Source organism: Zea mays, chromosome 10, assembly GCF_902167145.1.
Source record: "Zea mays cultivar B73 chromosome 10, Zm-B73-REFERENCE-NAM-5.0, whole genome shotgun sequence".
Lineage (NCBI taxonomy): Eukaryota > Viridiplantae > Streptophyta > Magnoliopsida > Poales > Poaceae > Zea > Zea mays.
In genome coordinates, this window is record NC_050105.1 from 98,964,282 (window position 1) to 98,987,729 (window position 23,448).

Here is a 23,448-nt window from a genome sequence, read left to right on the forward strand (position 1 = left end):
CAACCTTTAGGTCATGGAGGAGGATTTGGAAGAGTTGGGCTCCTGGAAAATGTAAATTCTTCATGTGGCTGGTGGCGCACGGCCGCTGCTGGACCGCTGACCGGCTGGCAAGGAGAGGCCTGCCTCACCCTCAAAGTTGTCTGTTATGTGACCAGGAGGAAGAAACTATGAATCATCTGCTAGTTTCCTGTGTCTTCTCAAGGGAAGTCTGGTTTAATATCCTGAAAACAGTCGGTTTGCAGCACCTCTCTCCCAGTCTCGATTCTTCTTCCTTTGATGATTGGTGGGAGAATGTAAGCATGACCCTTATAAGCCCCTCCAATAAGAAGCTGCGCAAGGGGCTGAACTCCCTTATCATTTTAGGAGCTTGGGCCATTTGGATTCATCGCAATCAATGTGTCTTCAACGGAGAGCAGCCTAGGGCTAGCAAGGTCATAAATTGGGTCATGACTGAGTCTCATCTTTGGTGTAGGGCTAGGGCTCGCGGATTATCTGATATCCTTTTACCTCGGCATATTATTTGAGGAGTTGGTCTCTAGTATGCTTAGTGTACTGGTGCTCCTGTTCATTTTCTTTTGTTGGGTGGTGTGTAGAGTTGTATGAGGTTCTTTAACACCTCACCCCATCTTATTCTACTTAATATAATGATACGCAGCTCTCCTGCGTATTCGAGAAAAAGATCAATCTCAACATGCTTCGTGTGTTGGTGTTGGACAGGATTGATGGAGAGATAAATTGCACTGATTTTATCACAGTAGACGAGGGTATACTCTTGGTCCGAGGGTTGTGGAGTTCATGCAACAATAGACGCAACCAGTAGGCCTCAACAACTCTATTTGCGACTGCACGATACTCGGCTTCTGCACTGGACCGAGAAACAACATTCTGGCGCTTGGAGGACCAAGAAACAAGATTGTCACCAATGAAAACCGCATACCCAGAAGTAGATCGTCGTGTGTCAGGACTGCCAGCCCAATCAGCATCAATGTATACGGTAAGGTGGCCACAAGAACGTTGAAGTAGTAAGCTGTTGTCAGAAGTACCTTGGAGATACAGGAGAATGCACTTGAGTGCTGTGAAGTGGGGCTCTCGTGGGTCATGCATGTGGAGAATCAATAAATCCCCGACACAGGCGAGAGCCCCACTGCACGATATACTGTCTCGGATAATGTGTCGTGTAGGAAAGCATTCTTCACATCCAACTGATGAATAGGCCAATCCCGGGAAAGAGCGAGAGACAGAACTGGACGTACTGTAGTTGGTTTGACGACAGGGCTGAAAGTCTCATCCTAGTCAATGCCCGGTCACTGGGTGAATCCACGGCATATCTAGCGAGCCTTGTAACGCTCAAGAGATCCGTCTGCATTGAACTCGTGCTTGAAGTCCCACTTGCCAGTAATAAGATCAACACCGGGGGACCTAGGTACCAAATCCCAAGTACAGTTGTGTTAGAGTGGACGCACTAACCAGTTCAACCCAGAAGCTTAAGTTGATGGGAGAAGGTAGTCAATTCACTTATAGACTTCAACACCCCCACTCACGTGCAGCCAGAGAGATGTGCAAACGTGGAAATAAATGGATGGAGGCACAAATAAAGCCTCTACCAGGATTCGAACTCGAGACCTCTGGCTTTGATACCATGTTAGAGTGGACACACTACTAGTTCAACCCAAAAGCTTAAGCTAATGGGAGAAGGTAGTCAATCCACTTATACACTTCAACAGGTTGGACATGAGTGTCGAATACTCATCCTCCATAGCCCGACGCTAATGAGGGTCAACAAGGCCCTGGTGGACTGAAGATGGCTTGAGGGAGATGTCCATAACGAAGTAGATGGCAGGAATCTGGAATCCGTCCTTGGCCCGTGTCGTCATACGATGATGATTGACCACGGGAGTCACAGGAGTAGGCACCCGGAGGAGTCTCCAGGGTCGACAAGCTGGGACGTCGCTGATACGTCAGCAATGGTGGCTGGTGGAGAGGTGCAGCCTACTAGGGAGCAGGAGCAACCAGTGGTGTCGTGGACGCGCGTGACGCGGGAGCCAACAAAGATGGGCATGTTGTGGCCGTGCATGGCACGAGTGAAGATGCAGCACTTGTCGCAGAGATGGGTGTTGCAGGTATTGCAGCCGGTAGAGGAGAAACTGCTGGCAAAGGCAACGGCGCTGCTCCAGAAGTGGGTGCCGACGAGGGAAGAGCACTAGGCAAGAGCAACGGTGCTACACCAAGAGCAGGGGCTGATGCAGCAGCAGGCACCGAAGAAGTACCTGCAGATGGGAGTGGGGTGCCAATAGGTAGGACCACCACGTCATCATCGGAAGACAAAAAAACTAAATCATTAGTGGGATGGGGCGAGGCAGAGAAAGGGAAGTCTGCCTCATCAAAGACCACGTGGCAGGAAATAAGGATCTGGTTGGTGGAAAGGTGAAGGCAGTGATAGCCTTTGTGGTAAAACACGAGTAGAATGAGGAGACAGTTTATGGGAAGCAGTAGCGGATAGATTGGGGTAGCAAGCACAACCAAACACACAAAGGTGCGCACAAGGAGTTGTGCCGAACAGAGAGACATATGGGCTAGGAGTGTTGATTGTTTTGGTGGGAAGGCGATTAAGAAGGTATGTGGTTGTATGAAGACCCTCCTCCACCCAGTATGAGGCAGGGAGAGAAGCTTGGAAAAGGAGAGAGCGGATGATGTTGTTGGTAGAGCGAATCATCCGTTTAGCTTACCGTTTTGGGGAGAGGTATAGGGATAGGACATGCGAAGAATGGTACCTCGAGTGAGGAGGAACGAGCGCATGGTGGAGTTAACAAATTCCCTCCCATTATGACATTGAACTGCTTTCACAGTGCTGCCAAACTGGGTGGAAACATAGGAAAAAAGGAAGTGACAGTGGTGACGGTGTCAGATTTCAAACGGAGAGGAAACGTCCATAAGTAATTGGTGAAATGATCAAGAAGAACCAAGTAATATTTATAACCAGAGACACTAGCTATAAGAGAAGTCCACAAATCACAATGTATTATTTCAAACGATTGTGTGGTGCGGGAAGATGAACTAGTAAAAGGAAGTCTAGTATGACGTACTAACTAACAAGCATGACAAAAATCAGAAGTGTTGCGAGGATAGCTATTGCGGTGATGTTGCGAAGCTTGGCGAGGACATCAGGGCCAGGGTGTCCAAGATGCCAGTGCCACGTAGAAGCTGAGACAGCCGTCAAAGCGTGAGAGGGACAGGTCTGGGAACCGAATGGTGTAGAGGGGACCAGCACTATTGCACCTTGTGATCTCTCTCTGGGAGGTGAGGTCCTTTACAGAAACACCAAAAGGATCAAATTCCATGGAACAAGCATTGTCAGTAGTAAAGCGACGAACGGAAAGAAGATTTTGAACTATATGGGGAGACAAAGGATGTTATTAAGGCAAAAGGGGCCGGGAAAAACCGTATCACCTACTGAGGTGACAGGGAGAGTGACGTCGTTACCTACAATGATAGAAGGGGTTGTGGAATCGAGAGAACGAAAAGTAGAAATGTTACTGAACGTCGGGGTTGTGTGGTTGGAGGTCAAAGAGTCATGAATCCAGCCGGTGATGGCGAGGGGAGGTCACAGTGCCATGGTGTTGAAGGTGTTGGCCAACTGCTGTTGATCCCATGAACCAGTCCAAGGAGTGCAGATGGAAGGGACCGGATCCTAGTTTGGAAACGTAGTTGGGGAGGAGACGTCGCCTGGTGTTATAGAGGTGGAAGAAGCGCCTATTGGGGAGGAGACCCAAGAAGACTAGCAGGGGAACCATAGAGTCCAGGCCCGTCAGTAAGGCCTGAAGGAGGGGGCGCATAGGGAGTTGCCCCGAGCGTTGCTGCTGTCGACCAAAAGGGTTGCCGGTCCACATTTGGATGGTGCTCGTCCATGGATTGAAGAAGGACGACCAAGGAGCACCACCGTGGCCGCCACCCTGGCCCCCTCAGTTACGACGGTTGCGGTTGCGCCGTTCAGCACCACCAGGAGGAACATGCTACTGGTACCGGTTCCAGAGTGGACGGGTATGGGCAAAAGAGCGCGACGAAGAGGAAGCAGTGACAGGCGGTGTAGTAGTCGCAGGCGCCTTGTTGTAGAGAGTCATGGCTGCCGGGTCCGGTCTCCCCATGAGTTCTTCCAGAATAAGGTCATCACAGACCTTCTGGAAAGAATGGAAAGAGACTGAACGGGTGATGATCGTGTGGAGGTTTTCATACCGCGGGTTGAGGCCACAGAGAAGCGCGAGGACAAGAATCCAATCGTTGACTGAAGTGTTGAGATCAGCAAGAGCACCAGCAAAGCCTTTCATCTTGCAGCAGTACTCTCCGACGGCGAGATCGCCTTGGATGAAGTTGCGGAATTAGGCGTCGAGGTGAAGAGCCCGCGTCTGTTGTTTCCGAGGAACTGATTTTCCATGGCAATCCAAGCTTGACAAGTAGTACCGCCAAATTCGTGGATGGTGTCTTGGAGTTCGATGGAGATGGTTCCAGTCACCCAGGAGAGGACAATATTGTCCATGCGATCCCAAGCAGGGTCCTCAAGGAAGACAGTGTTGCTGAGGGCATGATCAGCGAGAGAAGTGCTTGAGAGTGAGCAGAATTTGATCACGCCATCGAGTCATCGAGAGAAGGTGGTGGAGGTGGCTTCCAGAATACTTTTCGTCCAAAAGGCCAGAACTGATATTCAAATTTGGTGATTAACTTTGGTGGTTAACTGATATTCAAATTGGAATATCTATGAGACGGATATTTACAAACATCATTATCCACTTTGGTGATTCACTTTTCGTCCAAAAGGCCAGAACTGCTATTCAAATTTGGCATGTTATTCCATCAAGATGTTACAAAATTCATGGTATGATAATTTTTGTACTCAATTATAAATAATCCATTATGCAACTCAGGGATGAAAATAAGTGTTTGATTTCAAAGAACCCACAAATAAACTGCAGTGCATCATTATTACTATCACAGTAATACTTAGTAAGGTGGTAAAGCGAGGAATGGCAATACACCCCTTAGCATAATCTACCACTCCCTTTCTTCCTCCCTCCCCTCCTATTTCTCTCATTGCCTCTCGCTTGCCACTCGTTCACCAGATCGATGCTCCCGTCCGCAACCTCCCCTCCCTCTCCCTCCCCCATATCTGGGTGCCTCTTGCTTCCTGTTCATTCACCATATGTGATACTGTCGCCCGCAACTTCTCCCAGTTCCTTCCCTCTCCTAGCCGCTCTGTTCCCTCAAACCGACCAATGCTGCCACCGCTTTCCAGATCGACTGTGCCACAGCTGACCAAAGCAAGTTATGTGCCATCTACTGGCGCAGAGCCAGCTGAGTATGGCAGTGGATGCAGGTTGTTGGTCTGCTGACCAGCTCTCTCCTGTTCTTCCTCTCTTCTCTCCCTAACACTCTTTTACTGAACTTTTGGTCACGTAACTGGGATGCCCAGAATCCCAGCACACCTCATTGCAAACCATACATACTTCACTCCCCCAACAGATGAAAAGACAATTGACCATTTGATCTTTATTTTTCTTTTCCATCCTACTACAACAGAATTAGCATAAATAGTGCGGAGTCAAAGGAGAACACACCTGGGCAATAGTAGCCACTTGTTCAGCCAAAGATCCATATGCATGCGATAAATGTTTCGATACAGCACTGTCCATTGCACCTGGAATAACCTTGCCACCATATGTCTTCTTCATTCGCTTATAATTCTGAGCAAGAACCGTAAAAGAAGCAGGATCCCATCCATATCCACCAACAATATGCAAATTATCAGTCAAACAACCATTGGCTGGTTTCAAATTCCCAGACATGACTGCTGCATTTACAGCATCTTCAGCCATACTGAACAAACAAGCTCATTAGAATTCAACAATGGACTATCTTGTAGTGTGCAACATGATCATGCACTTGTACAGTCAAACAAACAACATGCACATGAACTTGAATATAGTCCACAAAGGATCTTTTGTGTAAGGGGTTAAGGGCAAATCTATATCTATACCTGATATTAAGGAGCCAGAAATCACCCCCCCCCCAACCCAACCCCCTTTTCGTCCTCGCCCTCTCTCACTGTGTCCCTCGTTGGGAACTTACCAAAACTCCCTAGGAACAACAATAGGGCAACATGGTTAATCTGTTAGTTCCCCTGCATTGGGGGGGGGGGGGAGTCAAATGAGGGTCTTTTACTCTTGCCAATGATTGCTCTGCGACGTTAATAATCCTTACTTCGTCTCCCTTGAATATTATTATGTGTAACAATGACCTTTGAGTCAAAATGGTAACATGGAGACAAACGATTGTCACAATTTCCTGCAGCCATGAGCAGATGAAACTGTTTTGGCAAACCCCCTCCCCAGACACCATCTTCAGCTTTTACTGAGGCCACATAACTTTGCTCCATTGCATGAGCTAGCTAAGGTGCAATTTATGCTGGACACAATGCAGATGAACAAAACAGTGGAGGTGCAATGCAAGCAGGACAGAGTTTGGCTAGCAGCACGGAAGTGGCACAGACAAATATAGGCACTGCCTGTGAAGCATATGATAGGAAGATGGTAATTTCTTCTTAGAAAAAAGCATGATGCAGTCCTGTTTCTGCTTGATGGTCAGGCTCTACTAATTTGACAACGCAGTCCATCATAATCGTAGTTGTAGGCGTTTTTTAACTTTTTGATATGGCTAGATTGGTTGCTGGCAGGGTTAGGGAGTGATAAGAAGCAGACATATACCTTGCCCTCGAGAAGAGATTCTGAGTTCTTGCATTTATTAGTTTTGCTTGATTACAATCAATCAGTCAAACTCCATAAGTAGGCGAAAGAGCCTCTAGCTGAGTTGGTTAGGTGTCCTCCTAGGTTCGACTCCCTGTGGGAGCGAATTCTAGGCTGTGGTAAAAAAATTCCCTCGTTTGTCCCGCGCCAAAGCACAAGTCTAAGGCCCAGCCCCGGTCGCGATCGTTCTCACATGGGCTACGGTTCCACTGTGTATGGGTGGGGCAGGGGTTCGAGGGTTTTCTCTATCTGTGTGGGAAGGTCTTCTTAATATAATACCGTGGCCGGTCTTACCCCACAGGTAGAGTTTTTAGAACTAGTGCTAACAAACTTGCTACGTACCCTCTCACAACTAATCTGAAACAAACTCTAACAACTTAATTAGCCAGTTCCTTCTAGCAGCGCGCATAAACCTCTCGCCTACAAATGTGTCCACGAGACTTCTTTTTTTTTTAAAAAAAAAAAGGCCCACTAATAAATTGGCAATGCTGAAAGCTTGACCAGGTCACTCCAGTTCCATCCATCACTTCTACAAATAAATTATAGTAGCAATTAGGTAGACCTTACCTCCTATAGGTTGTCCATTTTCCACCGGTAATTGTTATTAACCCGGGGTAGTCTTCAAATACAACATGATCTCGAGAAATACTCTCGGTATTCTTTGCTGATGGATCCATCGCCAAAGGACGTATACCACTCCAGGCAGAAAGAACATCTGAACGCCTTACCTAATGAATGAAAACATTAAAGTCATATTAGTTAAGTCAATATTTCTCAATTTGCGTTGGAAAATATGATTCCAATTACAGTCTCACGAAGTACTGGAAGTATGAAACAAAAAAAATAAGTGGTAGATTATCAACACACTTCAATTTGAGATTCAAACTTCAAAGTACATCATAACAATATAAAAGAAGATTTAAATTATGTAAACATTTTGATCCCATTGGGTTTGAAGAGGCTAAACAGTACATAGGCCCCGTTTGGTTCCTTTAGTCATGTTTGGTTCCACAGACTAAACCTGACTAAAGAGCATTAATTAGTGTAAATAATGACTGCATTACCCCTATTAATTAGTGGTTGTCTGCTGCACGGAGAAAGAGGAGAGGGCAAGTGAGGTAAAAATCCCACTTTAGTCACTTTTAGTCACCCCCTTGGTGACTAAAGAACTAAAGTTTAGTCACTCAACTTTAGTCACCATATTTGATTCTTTGGGACTAAAAGTGACTAAAGTACTAAACTTAGTCACCCCAAACCAAACGGGGCCTAATACAGCATGTTGACATACAAGGTTAGTAATTACCAACAGCCTATAGCCTTCTACTCACCGACGTGCAGTGCTGGAGACAAAGAAGATGATCCCTAGATCACTCAAACGCTCACAAAACTCGACATGAACACTAGAAGAACACGAGTTTTTTTTTTGTGCCAAACTACAACACTGCGATACATGTATTCTACTGATCCGTTTATATACACAGTTACAAAGGCTCAAAAGGAAACTAATCAATTAGCTAAGACAAAATAATTAATCAACTATCAACTAGCTAAGAAAGGAAACTAATTAATCAGCTATTAATTAGCTATGGAAGAAAACTAATCAATCAACTACGAAGGAAACGAATAAACCAAGTTGGATTATGCAACAATCTTCCCCTAAGCTTGTCTCGATTTATTTGACCTTGACGATGCCAATCTTGCCACGAATTTCAGCAAACTGTGCGCGCCCAAGTGACTTCGTCACAATGCCAGCAAGTTGTTCTTCAGTACTTACATGATCCACTTTTGAGAGGGACACCGTCTTTTGTTTCTGAGACCACCAAGACACATGCATGACTCCAAGGAAGAAGATAGCGCCACTGGTGCTTCCCTCATCGACGCCTCCCCCCAATTCGTTGTGTGCCCGATCAGCATGTAGCCTGTCAACATGCTATCGGTGTTGCGAGACAAGGTCGTAGTCGATTGTGCCAATGATGTAGCACAATATGTGCTTGACAACAGTTAGATACTCTTATCGCGGTCTCTCCATGAAGCGGCACACAAAACCCACCCCAAACATAATGTCGATCTGGTATGAACCAAATAGCACGGATTCCCCACCAAACTTTTGTACATTGTCGCATCAACCTCTGGTGTTGAGCTCTTTGTCAAGAGCTTCATTCGAGCCTCCATTGGCATGTGGCATGGATTACAATTCCCTATGTCGGCCTTCTCCAACAACTTGCGGGCGTATGCCGCTTGCCCTCTAGGCTCGAGATAGATCAAGAGACCAATATCGCTTAGCCGGAACAGACGATGCATCTGCTCCTTGAATGCATTGACGCTCTCTAGCCTTGCCCCAGCGGTGATTAGGTCATCGACATTCACCCAACCACCACACGTAACGATGTGTTGCCCTTGATGTGTTTGCGCATGTTGTTGTCCATCTTTGTGTTCCACGCCCGTGGCGCTTGGCGAAGTCCATACAACGCCTTCTTTTGTCGTAGGACCTTCGCTAACGACAAAGCTTGTCAACTACCGGACATACACCTCCTCCTTGAGCTCACCATTTAGGAACGCTAACTTGACATCCATGTGATGCACAAGCCAGCCCCTTTGTGCCGCAATAGCATCCGCGTAGACTCCATGCAAACAGAGCAAACATCTGCCTATCCCCAGCTGTTGGATGTACCCCTTGGCGACAATTTGAGCCTTGTGCCTGATGGCAACACCCTACTCATCACGCTTCAATTTATACAGCCACTTCAGGCAAATTGGGTGATGACCTAAAAGAAGGTCGACAAGAGCCCACATCTTTTTTTCAAACAACGCAGGAGATCTGTGTGTCATTTCATTAAGAAAGAGAAGTACCATATACATCAAAGAGAGCAAAAACGACCGAAAACAACCAAGACCACAAGACTTGTACCCCTACAGCCAGGGACTAAGCAAATAAGGGTGTGTTTGGTTGGATAAACAAGGAGGGATGGAAGGGGACGACCACATTTTCTATGATGTTTGGATGAGGGTCACACGGGGGCAAGGTGAACACTGGAGCAATTTTCGGCAGCGACACGGTCCCAAAAAATCGAGCGAACGGTGCCCCCCCCTCTCGCGGTCCCGAAAAGTGGGATGGCCGCCCCAGCCCCTCTCGAGCAATTACACCTGACCACCATCCAAACAAAAACTGGAATGGTTCCATCTAAGTTTATCCCTTCTACCAAACAAAAAAGTGGTGATTGTTAGGGATGACTCCACCTCATCCTACTTTGACCTCAAACCAAACACATCATAAAAGCTTAGGTTGTTACAACGATGACACCTAGACCACTTGAATACAAAAACCACAGAGGGATAGGCCATCAAGGCCTACACATTCCTAGCTCGTGCCCAGACCAAGAAGTCATGCATTTTGGAGGCTCTAGCCCACCTCCAAAGCCGACATTCCTCAACAATCCTTGTGATCAAAGTAGGTATGTTAAGCTCTGCATTCTCAAAGACACAAGAATTCTTATGCTTCCATATCTCCCAGGCTGTCTGGTAGATGGATCAGTTTGTGTACGTTAGATTTTGGCCGCCGTAAGGTGGTTCTATGCACCTCGGTCTTGTTGGACCTTGTATGTTTCTCCTTCTTATTAATATAATGATATGCAGCTCTCCTGCGTGTTCGAGAGAAAAATACTAAGTGGTGTTTTGGCTTCATAAAGCACAAAACTGAAATGAGTTTAAAATAGCAATTAAAATGTTCCTCCATCTCCAGTTTTGCAACCAAATACAAGATGAAAATATGTGAAACAACACTACAATAGCATAAGAACTTTACGACATTATTTCAGCATGTGGAAAAAGGATTGCATATATGCAAACACACCTGAACATTAAGATAGTCAGAGATTGCATCCAATATGAACTGTATTTCATCCTCGTGTGGTTCAGGAAGCATTGTTATTGCTGTGTTAGAATCAGTTGTTCCCGCAACGGTCCTTCCTAACCATGGCAACATAAATACAACTCTGCCATCCTTGGTTTTTGGAACAATTAGCCCCATCCCTTCAGGGGAGTAGTAATCAGGAAGTACAATGTGCACACCACTACTAGGACAGATCATAGGTGCTACGGTACTGTCAGCCATCTTCCTCACAGAGTCACAGAATGGTCCTGCTGCATTAACAACCACCTTTGCGAAGGTTTCAAACTCCTTACCTGACACACATTTGCAAGCATAAGGATATTTGCTGTAGTTTTGTTGCTTATGGTAATGATATTCGGGTTTCCCATCATGAAAAAAACTGATACATTTGCAAGCATTAAGTGACCACACATGGCCTATATCCCAGTTACACAAGCAAACAATACTCTAGAAAGTGTTGCATTATTAAAACACCAAGTGGATGACACAATCCATTTCACATATGTGCTTAACATGTGGCAACCAACAAAGCAGAATCATATGCCAAAATATGTAGTATGGCCAAAATACTAGTGTATGTGCAATGGCATGTTGCTATAATAAAAAATGAGAAGGTTTATTTCAAGCACAATTTTCCCCTTTGATTCAATGTTTCATTTTGGTTCTTCGTCTCCAAAACCAGATCCAACTCTCAACACAAGTTCAAATTGCATTGCATCCAAGACTTTTTCTTTCTTTTGGGTGGTTTTGGGTGACACGACAGCCACAGCTTTATTTTTGCCATGTCGCCACCATCCGCAGACATAAATTATTACTGTTAAGATGTTAGCATATTGTAGAAAGTTCTTCCAACAAAATTAAAGCAGATAATATATGTGAAATACTCATCCATACTTGTTTTTTGGTAAAAAAAACCACAAATTTTTGAGAAAAATATCAGCATCTTAATTTTTCAGAACATATTGTATTCTTGTTAGAGTTAGCAAGTAGCAATGGATTAAGGATGTAGGACTGTTTATGATTAATGATTTGAGACTCCTAACAATGAACTGAATAGTTTCGTTTCAAAAACAAAGAACTGAATAGTAAATTAGGCTAATGAATTCTGGAAGGCCAGCATCTAATATAAAAGCTTAAAACAAGAGCAGGATCAATAGGCAGACAGAGTTTCATCCGAAATCTCCATTCCCGGAGGGAGGTGTATTGTTGTCCACAGTTTCAATTGTCTAGCTAAAAATCATTAATATAGAAAGCAGAAAGTGATCCTTTGTTTCAAATTTCTGTAAAATCTTGACAATGCTAACATCAACAAAAAAAATAACTAAAACAATAACTCTATTTAAAAGAAAATGCAATACTTTGAAACATCATACTTAAAGTAACTTCATATAGACATCTTAAGGTGCAAGAATTTCTTGAGAGATCAGAACTATATGTTGTTAAAATAGTAACACAACATGTAATTTAAATTTTCATAAATAATATTATAAACAGATTGTCAGGTAACTCCTAATACAGTCGGAGAAAGCTACTAAACTGGTCATTAAATAACCCTAAGAAAAACACTATAAGAATAAAAACTCAGTAGTGTAATAAAATCAAGATGATAAGAAAACATTACGTAACCATAAAAGCCAGAAGCTTCATAGCTCTAAAGTTTGTTGTTAAATTAAATGCCTCCATCCAGAACTCAGAATGAATTAACACAAGTATATCAAATTCCGAAGAACAAAAACTGCAGAAGCATTCAGAATATATTTCATCATCTACAAACACGCATCTAACCTACTCAACTACCTTTTTATTAAAATGCTTAGTTGTTGTCATTGTACAGATATCTAGTTATCTCACTATCTCATATACTATCAAAGATTTTCTGGTAGATCACAAAAGAGTTTAGTGATTCCTAGCTTCCAACACAAGCTTATGCAAGTTATTTAGCCTATACACTGAAAAAGCAAAGTCTAACTTGAAATTAGAAACTGCTCTAATAATTTATTTAATCACTTTAGTTACATATTTATAGCATTCAGAAATACTAATATATAAACAATGGCATTAGGAACTAGGAAGAAAGTTTTTATTAATCAGTTAATATGGAGGAAAGAAACACATAACTATCAAGGAAAAGAGATAGCTTGAACGACTCTAAGAGGTGGATATTTTATATAGTGAGTAGAGATAGGACATACTTTATTCTACCTGATAGTGTGTCACGGACGCGTGCACCAATGATTCTCTCCCCCGATTCATCCTTAATGAGAGAGACCACTTCAGCATAATTGAGAACAGCTGCACCAACAACTGCAGCAGTGCATGCCAACCCCACATTCAGCCGTGAGTCATTCATTTGACCATCATAGTACACAACTGTTCCTTTTAGGCTACAATTATGTCCGTTTTTTGCAAGGGTTGGGAAAAGCTCAACTGATTCATCCACAGAATAATATCGGGACAAATGTAGTAGCCTTCTTCCAGCAACAAGATCATAAAGCTTCAAACCAAACCAGTAGTATACAACCTCAAACCAGTTAAAGCAAGGAGTCATGCATGGCAAAGCATGGCACAAATGGGGAGCATTCTCGATGACTTGTTTGCGTTCCTTAAGTGCATGAAAAACAAGTTTCAGCTGCCCATAATCAAGATTGAACACTGCCTTCTCCAAGTAGCGCACGCCTGTACAAATTGAATGCAATATAATAAGGGACAATGCTAAATTAAGTTTTTTCAATCCCAAAAGGCACAAAAACACTGGTGCAGGTATATCTTGTTTGTAATTAAGCCTTTTCCTGTTTCACAAAGTAAAAGTATTTTTAAAAATTACAAAAATTTTACGCAGTCTTTATAGTATGTTCATCCATGCATTTGTTTCAAGCTAGAAATGTATCTGCAAATGATATTACTATGGCAGAAAGCAGAATAAATTTATTGCATCAGTATTCAGTAAGAGGGAACACAAGAGCAAGACATTTTCAAAGTAACAGGGAGAAAGTTAACCTTATATCTTTGTTGGGTCAAAGTTAACAGCAAATTAGACATAGTTGGCACAGTATATCAAGTGAAAACCAACTAATTTTAGGAACCTTGGAAAAGGTTTTGGTTTGACCATCAAATCGACATGAAAAAGTCCCAACAAAGTTGAGTAATAAGAACCTTAGGAAACATTCTTATGAAATGCATTGTTAAGTTCATTTTCTGTTCCCCTAGCTCATTTTGAAATTATCCTTGAAATTTTAGAACGTAACTCAATATCCAGGATTGCCTAATAAATCTTTATGGGATCTTTTATGTTTTCACCTCATATGTCTCTTAATGTACAAGTAAAATAAAATACAATTAGAGAATGTCTAGATGCAAGATGAGCCTCATCTTTTGAATGTAGCATGGATAGTCTAATGGACAGTAAACATTTTATCAACATGTTGACAAATAGCATCAGTCAGGAATGGTCAGTACCACAATACAGGTTCCTAGACAGGCATAAACATATATTAGGAATAAATTTGCATTGCTCAAATAAAGCCAGGGCTTGCTAAGAGCAAATATTGTGCCACTAGCAAAGTAGTGCAATGCCATCGTAGGACAGGTATTTCCAACACAAATTCAACAGATCCACTTGCTAATGTAGCCAGACAATAATTGTATGTGCTATTAAGATAGTGCATAGCACTACCGACCTAACATCACCAAGCATCAAATAGGGCACATTAGTTCATCAAACTGTTACACTCTTGGTCAGACTGCTGACTGTGGTACTCTAATAAAGGATTCGTAGCAGCTGAAATTTGGGAAAACACAGGAGGGGGGTCCGTAGACCCCAGGGTTTGGACAAGACCACGCACCGCCATGGATGAGTTTGGTGGATCGGGAGGAGGTTCCAGAAGAGAAATCCTCGCGCTCCACAAGGCCTACACGGAGCCCGCGGGTGGCGGCATCGAGCGCGACGCCGCATCCGGTGGCGCCGCCGCCAACGACGAGCACGTCTAGGGGCTCAGCAGGGGTGGACCCTGCCAGCGCCGCACGCTGCGCGTCTCGCAGGGGCGGCGTGGCCCCCGACCGCGCAACACGCTGCCTTGCCGCTTCTAGGGCGGCGGCGGACGGGTCGGTGGCGGAAGCCGATGAGGCGGCGAGGACAGCGGCGAGGGTGGAGGAGGCAGCTAGGGCGGCACCGGCGCGGCGGAGGCGCCACGTGGCCATGGCGGCGCCTGACGCGTTGCTTGGATTGTTCGGTTGCGGCTGGCGCCGGCGGGCGGAAGTTGGAAGGAAAGGGGTAGTAGCGTTGGGAGGCGAATCGTGTGTTTGGCCGGTAAGGGCATCTACAAATCTAATAAATACTACGTACCTGTTTTTAAGAGATTATTGCTATTATAGGTCTATGCCCGTGCGTTGCTACGGGTGTATTAAAATGCATAACAATGTTAGTGCCAATGTGTCATTATATAGGAACTAATCCTTAGTAATACTGCACTCTTGTAACAGAAGTATCATCACACCAATACAAGCGGGCAAACTCAATAGTCGTCCAAAGCGAAACAACAAATTTGCCGCAAGCTGCCTACTGCTGGGCGCACTGCACCCTCTGCCCACCGCCTGGCACATCATCTCCTCGTCGTAGGCCTCCTGGTGCTGCTGCTGCCGCCTCCGTATCTCCTCTTTGATGTTCACGTCATAGGGCATCGTATCTTCGCACTCGTCCAGCTCCATGTCAGTGTACTGTGATACTGGCTTGGGCGGGAGAACAGCCTCCAGGGCCTTGCACTGCTCCAGGCTCAACGAGTCCGGGAACTCCACCGAGAAGTGGATGTACAACTTGCCCTTCATGAAGGGCCTCTGATACATGGACATGCCTTCATCGTTGATTGCCTTGAAAGAAGCTGCACAAATTTAAAATAATCATAATCATATGTCAGAATCAAAGCCATGAGAATGGAATTGGATTGTTGACAACTGACACGGTACCACCAAGACACCAACAACATTTTTAGATATTAAATTTTGTTACAACATAAAAGGAATTGCAGATTTCCAATAAAAGTGTGACCATCAAAGACAATAGCTTTAACTAACAAATCAACACCATCTATATCAACTAAAAAATAGGTTGTCCGTATTTGCATAAAGAAATACCAGGAAAACAGTGAATATCAGGAAAAATAATTGGCAGATATGACAAAAACTTAAACATCACAATTTTGAGCAGCAACAATGTAAAGGCATCATCAGTGGCGCATGTAAAATATATACCGTGTCAAGTAGTATCCCCGAATGATCTCCAAAACTTAGCTGCACAATAGTCGCATCACGGTCTGAGTCCTGATCTATCTAGACAACTGGGACTGGGATTGCCTCATCAGATGTCTGGGGTGATAATTTTCCCAAGAATACACATTAAAAAGCAAACTGAATAAATACAGAAGTGGCGTCTGCCACTGATTAAACCAGTCGTGTGAAATCATACCGTTGAAGAAGCTCCCAACACATTAGCTGAGTTGATAGATTGGCAACAAATTCTGGGAAGATTTACAAAACACAAAGATTAGTACATATGTTGTGAAGATTTACAAAAGACAAAGATTATTAGTACATATACAGTGTATATAGAACATGGAAGTATTATACAGGACAGATCTATCTATTACTATCATGTATATACTATAACTTAGGAATTAAGAAACAATAGAGTTGGGGATGAAGAGATACGAGATGGCAGACATAACTTCCCAAATGAATCCTACTACTGCACAACTTATCATAGGCGCAGGCAAAATTTCCCATATACATACACCAATCTAACAAATCATCAACGGACAACTCTACGAGACCATCGAACAACGCTGAATTAGACGGTCTAAATGGAAAAAAAATCTATGCAGAGATCGTGTATAAGTAAAACCCATGGAGCACAGGCTAGAGGCGTCCAATCATGCTGATGCTAAAATCCTTCCGTCTAATCAATCTGCTCACGGCACATGGTAGACGGAGATGTTCGATCCGGCTGTTTACGCGAGTTCGATCCAACTGATCGTCACTTCGTCAGCTAGGACAGACACAAAGGGACACACAGAGATCGTCATGTAAACGTGTCAGTCCTGCATAGAATTTTTTCCCTGGTCGAGATGAAAAAATCCCTATAGCAAAAGAGAACTAAAGCCGGCACCTACGAAACCATTGGCACTCTAATACGAGTACCGCAAGTGGATAATCCCGCTGAGACTCGAGGCTGCCAGCGAGTAAAATCCGACCAGCGCGAGGCGGCGAGCACGACGTCAGGGAAACGGGCCCCGCGGGGATCAGATCGCTCACCTCCGGGCGGGGCGGGGCAGAGGGCGCGCGGCGCGGAAGCGCAGGTGCCCCCGTGACGGGGTAGGCGTGGCAGCGGGGGCGAAGGGCAGGAGGCCGTGGTGGGAAGCGGCGAGCGCCATGGGTGGGTGCGCGCAATCTGGAGCGGAGCGGAGCGGGGCGGAGAGGCGTGCGGCGTGTCATTCTGCCCACCGTGACCGTCTCCGCCCTCAGCTCACTGGAGTGGCGTTGGCGCCGACCGTGGACGGAAGGGGAAAGGTCTGGGGTCTGGGGTGGGCTGACTGAACACAACAAAACATAGAAGGAACCTTTCAGCTTACCCAGGAAGACGACGAACATCAACAGAACCAAGATCAATCACAAATTTGGTCTTCTCCAGGACCTTGTGCTGGTAGGGGGGTCTTCATCATCCGCTTCATCGGCTTCTCCACCCAACCCTGAGGTCCCCGCACCAGCTCCAGGCGCAGAAGGCAGGGTCGAAGCCGCCACTATCGCCAGAGATGGGGTCATGGCCACGGTTGGGGCGAGTTGGGCAGACGCGGGGGAGCTGAACGCGTGGTGATGGGGGAGGCCGAGGCGGGGACCACGCGGCGAGCAGGGCCAGGGTGCACAGGCAAGGGGCGGCAGGCTGGGGATGGGGGTGGTGGCGGATTTGGGAGAAGAGCTTGCGAGGAAAGGGGAGGTGGTTGGCGTTGGGCGATTGTGAAGGCTGGCGAGCGGGGCGAAATCCTCGCGCGGATGGGGAGGAAGGGGGCAGAGCTACCTCCGGATGAGGATGGCGGCGTTGAGTGCGGCGATGCGCACGGAGAGGGAGGTCGGGTTGCGGGAGGGAGGATTCGCGGCGGGGGCGGGCGGTTCGCGCGGCGGGATTCGCCGCGGGCGTTGCGGGTTGTGGGAGGGGATTTGCGTCGTGCGGGCTGCTCGAGCGGGGGCAGTCTACAGTTCGCTCTTAATAGTTGTAGAGATAGACGTCGTTACAACGGCTCCGACCCAATATCATCTATAATTTGGGTTTCGATTTAACAATAGTATGTACCATATCATACCATCGAAATAGAATTAGGGCCCGTTTGTTTCGTTGGAATTGAATTTCATTTTAATAATTATAATTTAAACAAAACTAATTAAGTTTATATATTTATATATGTAATATATTTGTATATTATCCTAAATCATATGAGAGAGATAGTTATATACTACATTTATGTTATAGAGGCGTAAGTAGAAGAATGTGCTATAAGTTGTACATCGGAAAAATAACATGTAAATTTATAGAATCAATTTCCATATCTCAACCCATGAATTTGAGGTAGGCTTATATGATAACTTTGGAAAGTGGTGGAATGTCATATTCTAAAAAAATAGTTTATTCCATTAGTAAGATTCCAATTCCTCGAAATGAAAGGAAACAAACGGGGCCTTATGGATTAATTTAGGGTCTGTTTGGAAGCAACCGGTTTCTAAAAAACTGGTTTATTAAAATGGAGGTGGTTCTAAACATACCATTTTATGCCTCAGTTTATAGAAATTAGATTCACAATTTCTTAAAAACAAAGAAGTTGGTCTCTCCTAGCCAGATAAAAATCAGTTTTTTAAAAATTGGATTGCTTCCAAACAAGACCTTAAACTTATTATTTTGCTTCTCTCTTTTATGTTGTCACGTCCCAACTAAGTTATAGGGCCCACTTGCATCAATATTTACCACAATAGCATCAGATGGTTATGTAAGTACACCAGATAACTTAATAGGGTTTGCCGAGTTCCAAGGAACTTGCTTTTACATTCACAATAGATCGAACACAAACCCATAAACATACATCGGAGATAGAACGAAAGACTTTACAATAACATAATTTCACATATTCAAAGCTCAAGTTTTACAATATAGAAAGAGTAGTAACTATTACAAGCCTTGTTGGGGGCCTTCGGCTTACGAAGGTCCTCAAAAACATGATTTAACAGTATTTCTGGAGTATAATGTGTGAACAGGTATCTTCGGACTCGAGTCGGTATCACAGTAGGAGAAGCCCAAAATAATACGAAGGTTGATACAGCGCCGAAGATGTGAGCGGGAAAGCTTCGGCGTGGTAGCAGAAAATGAAACCGACTTAAAGATGAAAAGGCCATTCAGACCTCGGTGGATTACTATAGAATTATTACCAAATGTAAAGGGCATGAATGTAATTTTGTATGGGCTGTGTCCCGTGCCTATAAATAGGTGAACAGTATCCCCGTACTGTTCACGCTGATTTGGCATTTGCTTTTGCGTCGCACCTGTACTTTCATCTCCTTCCAAGCTGTAAGTACATTTGTAATTCGATGTCATTTCTGTTTCTTCATAATAATAATAATGCAGAAAATAAGTTGATAATAATATATAATTGTCTATGTTATCCTTCATGTTCCTTATGATTCATTCTTCGTCATCGTATGCTGTATTTATGAAGGTACGTCCTTCATAACCTTCGTCCGAAAATCATTATATCCTAAGGGAAATAATGCTTCGAAGGACGAAGGACCTTACCGATTAACATTTTCTGTGTTGCCTTGTTCTTAACTCATAGCATTTGAGAACAAGTCCCCAACATTGGCGCCCACCTCCGGTGAACTCACTTCCACTCTTTGAGTTTTTGAACACCTTTGGCGATCATAAACCTTCGCTATGGCGCCGAAGAAAGCTTCAGCAACTGGGGCTGCAGCTCTGCAACCGCTGGACCACAATCAGGAGATTGTCTCCCTTCGGGAGGCCCGAAGCCAGAAAAGGAAGGCTGTTAGCCCGACACCGCCAGAGGATGAGATAGACCAAGAAATCAGAGACATGGAGATGCTTCATCAACAGGTGCAGAGGAAGAAGGAAAAGATGGCCAGGCTAGCTGAATTGCAAAGGCAGATAGACGAAGCCTCTGAAGAAGTTCGTCATCTTACTCAGGATGAGCAACACCGAAGGCCTCAGCACCAAGACCTTCATCAGGAGGGTTTCCTCAACGAAGATGACTGGTATGACAATTTCCATCATGGGAATTTTGTTTTTGATGATGCTTCTCCTCTGTCCGCTGAGCTGCAGGCTACACCTTGGCCTCCATCCTACAAGCCGCCTCAGCTTCCCATATTCGATGGCCACTCAGACCCGAAGCAGTTCTTGATGAGCTACGAAGCAACAGTATCTTCGTATGGTGGCAATGCTGCAGTCATGGCCAAATCTTTTGTTATGGCTGTCAGGAGTGTTGCTCAAACCTGGTATTCCTCCCTTCGACCAGGAACGATCACTTCATGGCAAAAGCTGAAGGACTTGTTGTTAACCAGCTTCCAAGGGTTTCAGACGAAGCCGGTCACTGCTCAAGCTCTATTCCAGTGCACCCAGGATCACGAAGAATACCTTCAGGCGTACGTCCGAAGGTTCTTGCGTTTGAGGGCACAGGCACCAACAGTGCCCAACAAAATTGTCATTGAGGCCATGATCAAGGGGCTTCGGCCAGGGCCTTCAGCTCAATACTTTGCTAGGAAGCCTCCTCAAACTTTGGAGAAGCTGCTCCAGAAGATGGACGAGTATATTCGGGCCGATAATGATTTTCGTCAAAGAAGGGAGGAGGCTTTCAGGTTTTCTGAAATGACCAGGGGCTTCGGAGGAAGATTCTATCCGAGGCACGTTAGGTCAATCCATAACTCTGCTCAAAATGATGATAAGGGGAGCCAGCAGCAAAGGCCACAGTGCTCCTCACAAGCTTCGGGGCAACAGCAAGGCTCCTTCCGACCACCAGCTCTAAGAGGCAGAGGCGCCAGGGGCTTCGGCGGAAGATTTGGAGATCAACCAAGAAGAATTTTTTGCTTGTTCTGTGGTGAGAACAAGGGCCATACCACCAGGATGTGCCATGTTACCATCCAGAAGCAAAAGGAAATAGCCGAAGCTGCGGCACAACAGGCTCAGCCGAAGCAGGTCATGCACACTGCTTCGTATCATTCGCCTTACATCCCAGAATATGTAGGCAACCACCCTGCAGTTTCTGTTGCTTCGGCGAGTCAACCTCAAGCTTCCTGGCAACAGCCTCCGCCTCCACCACCGCTGCAACAAGGCCAACAGCCAGAAGGGAGCCAATATGCTCCACACCAAAGGGACTTTAGAGAACAGTCCGAAGCTCGCACAGTCAACAGCACTGTGCCAGAGTCGAAGCACATCTATTGACAAATATCCTACCTTGATATTAGTCTTTTTCATTCAGTTTTATTTTCTGTGTAATAAAGGACATTTTTCAAATTTCATGTAATAGTTTCGTTGTTTGCCACAAGGAAAATATATTTTCTTCACAGGCTTAAGTCATTGAAGCTTAAAGATTTGCGATAACAAGGAGAACCTTCGAATTATCAAAAAATTCTTCGAAGCAACAAAAAGTCGTTCTAAGGAACGCAGAGTAAGTTTGCTGAAGTCACAAAAAGCCGTTCCAAAGGGAGCGCAGTGTAAGTTCTCTGCTCCAAAGTCGTTCCAAAGGGAATGCAGAGCTTACAGCGAAAAGTCAACGCTGATACCGCCTAAGTAAAAGGCGAAGCGCGAAAAGTCAACGCGAATACCGCTGAAAGTAAAAGGCGAAGAAGCTCCTAAGGGAAGCTTACAGCGAAAAATAAACGCTGATTCCGCTGAAGTAAAAGGCGAAGAAGCTCCTAAGGGAGGCTTATGGCAAAAAGTGAACGCTGATTCAAAAAGATTATGTGTTTTATCGCAGGGATGTGTGTGTATCTTCGGAATAAACACCATCTTACATAACATAACATCATCGCATCATTTCGCATAGCATAAGCATCATACATCATGCTGCATATGGCACAAGAGGGGGACACAATGTCGATCTTCAGAAGAATGTTTTGGAAAAGGGGGAAAATCATGCTAAGTTGCAAGGAGATACACTATTGATCTTCGAAAGTATAGCTTCGGAAAATATCTTCACGAAGCTTGGATATTATTCATCAGAACACTACGGATATTGTTGTGACAAATAAAAATTCTTCTTCACGAAGCATGAAAAGAAGGGAAGGTGTTTTTTCGTCAAAGACTCAAAAACGGTACGTATGTAAAATTTCATGCATCGTAAAGAATTGAACAATAAAAACAGGTATATTATATTCAGGGTTACAAGATGTTACACATGTTACATTTCAGAAGTTTTTACAATAGTACTTAATCTTCTCTCAGAACAACTTCCGCAGCCTCGTTCAGGAGCCGATTAACAACTTCATCCATGATAGCTTCAGCCATCTTTTCAATTTCGTCGTCTCCTTTCGGGTGAGGGCCCGGAGACGCTTTAGTAGGATCTGAAGGAGGAAAGGATACGGCTACATTGCTATTACAAATTGCGAACGAAGTTTAAAACCAAAAATTACAACACAATAAAAACCATTAGTTAATACCTATTTGCCCCTCGGGCTCTGCGCTCTTCTCAGCAGCCTCAGCCACTTCTCTAGCATCGTGAATGCCCTTCTCGCTTTTTTGAATAATTTCTTGAGCCATTTCTCGACCACCATTATCCCAGACATCGGTGAAAAATTTTCCACCAACCATGCTAGCTTCGGCTGAAGGATCTCTCGCATCTTCGAAGGACAAGGTAGCTTCGGATTGCGCTAAAATCTTTACATGCTCGCAGCCCTTTTTCTCTAAAATGGTGGCAATCCCCCTGGCACCCGAGAAAGCACATATGTCTCCGCGGCTATTTAAAATTTCCTCGAAGGCCTCAGCTTCGTGATTAATCCATTCGATGGGACCTTCGGGGTTGCCTCTTGTAAAGTTTTCTTCGCTCGAGAATGCGCCGACGCTGGCGAAGCTAGCTTTCAACTTCTTAACACACTCCATAGATTTGTTATAACATCTTTTCTTGGACGAACGAAGCTCTTCAACAGTTCCCTCTAAATGATTTGCCCATTGGTCGCTAAGTTCTCGCTTTGTTTCTTCAAGCATGCGTTCCTCTTTGGCTCTGGCCAGTTGTTTTCGAAGATCTTCAATTTCACGCTTCTGAGCCTCAGCTTGACCTTTAAAAGTAGCTTCGTCTTCTTTTATTCTATTTATCAATGAATGTAATATTTTATCTTTTTCGAGACCTTCGTTCCTCAGTTCAATTACTTCGGAACGAAGGTTGCTCAGGGCTATAGCGCACCCTTCGTCTTCGGCATCTTTTTGGGCCCTGAGGGCATTGCTAAGTATAAGGCCCTGCAAAGAAAAATGTGTGTGCGTCAATAGATTTAAGCAAACAAAAAATTTTGATCTCAACAAAAAATACAAAGATCTCATTTTTTGACCTTTAAGCTATTGTATGCCAGGCTGTCGGCCAGTTCGTTTTTCGATAGCACCGAGAGCCCGTCTTCTAGTGTTGGGAATCCGAAGCTCTTGCCCATCTCCCGACAGACAGAAATCTCCTTGCTGTCAGGGAGACAATACAAAAAGTCTTCTTCTCCACTGCCGTTGAATATTAACGCCCCCTTTGGATA

General features: G+C 44.7%; 1 protein-coding gene, 1 long non-coding RNA gene and 1 pseudogene across 3 annotated transcripts in view; all 3 read right to left on the bottom strand.

The window, feature by feature from the left end:
- The window catches only part of LOC100191950 (Glycerol-3-phosphate dehydrogenase SDP6 mitochondrial), a 29,807-nt gene extending 14,825 nt beyond the window's left edge, over positions 1–14,982 (bottom strand). Inside the window, exons 1-5 of one of the 2 annotated variants that reach the window (XM_035962864.1) lie at positions 14,523–14,982; positions 12,883–13,356; positions 10,642–10,973; positions 7,359–7,519; positions 5,607–5,865 (exon numbers count right to left, since the gene is read on the bottom strand). In XM_035962864.1, the coding sequence (XP_035818757.1) occupies positions 5,607–5,865; positions 7,359–7,519; positions 10,642–10,973; positions 12,883–13,356; positions 14,523–14,877 (1,581 nt within the window). In that variant the 5' untranslated portion in view covers positions 14,878–14,982. 2 annotated transcript variants of the gene reach the window in all.
- Positions 14,983–15,167: 185 nt separating this feature from the next.
- On the bottom strand, positions 15,168–15,760 carry LOC103642657 (dnaJ protein homolog; annotated as a pseudogene).
- Positions 15,761–15,987: 227 nt separating this feature from the next.
- On the bottom strand, positions 15,988–17,134 carry LOC103641462 (uncharacterized). The gene is made up of 3 exons (XR_560333.3): positions 16,984–17,134; positions 16,139–16,190; positions 15,988–16,038 (listed from the first exon to the last, which is right to left on the bottom strand). It is a non-coding gene; the product is annotated as an uncharacterized lncRNA (long non-coding RNA).
- Positions 17,135–23,448: the final 6,314 nt, after the last annotated feature.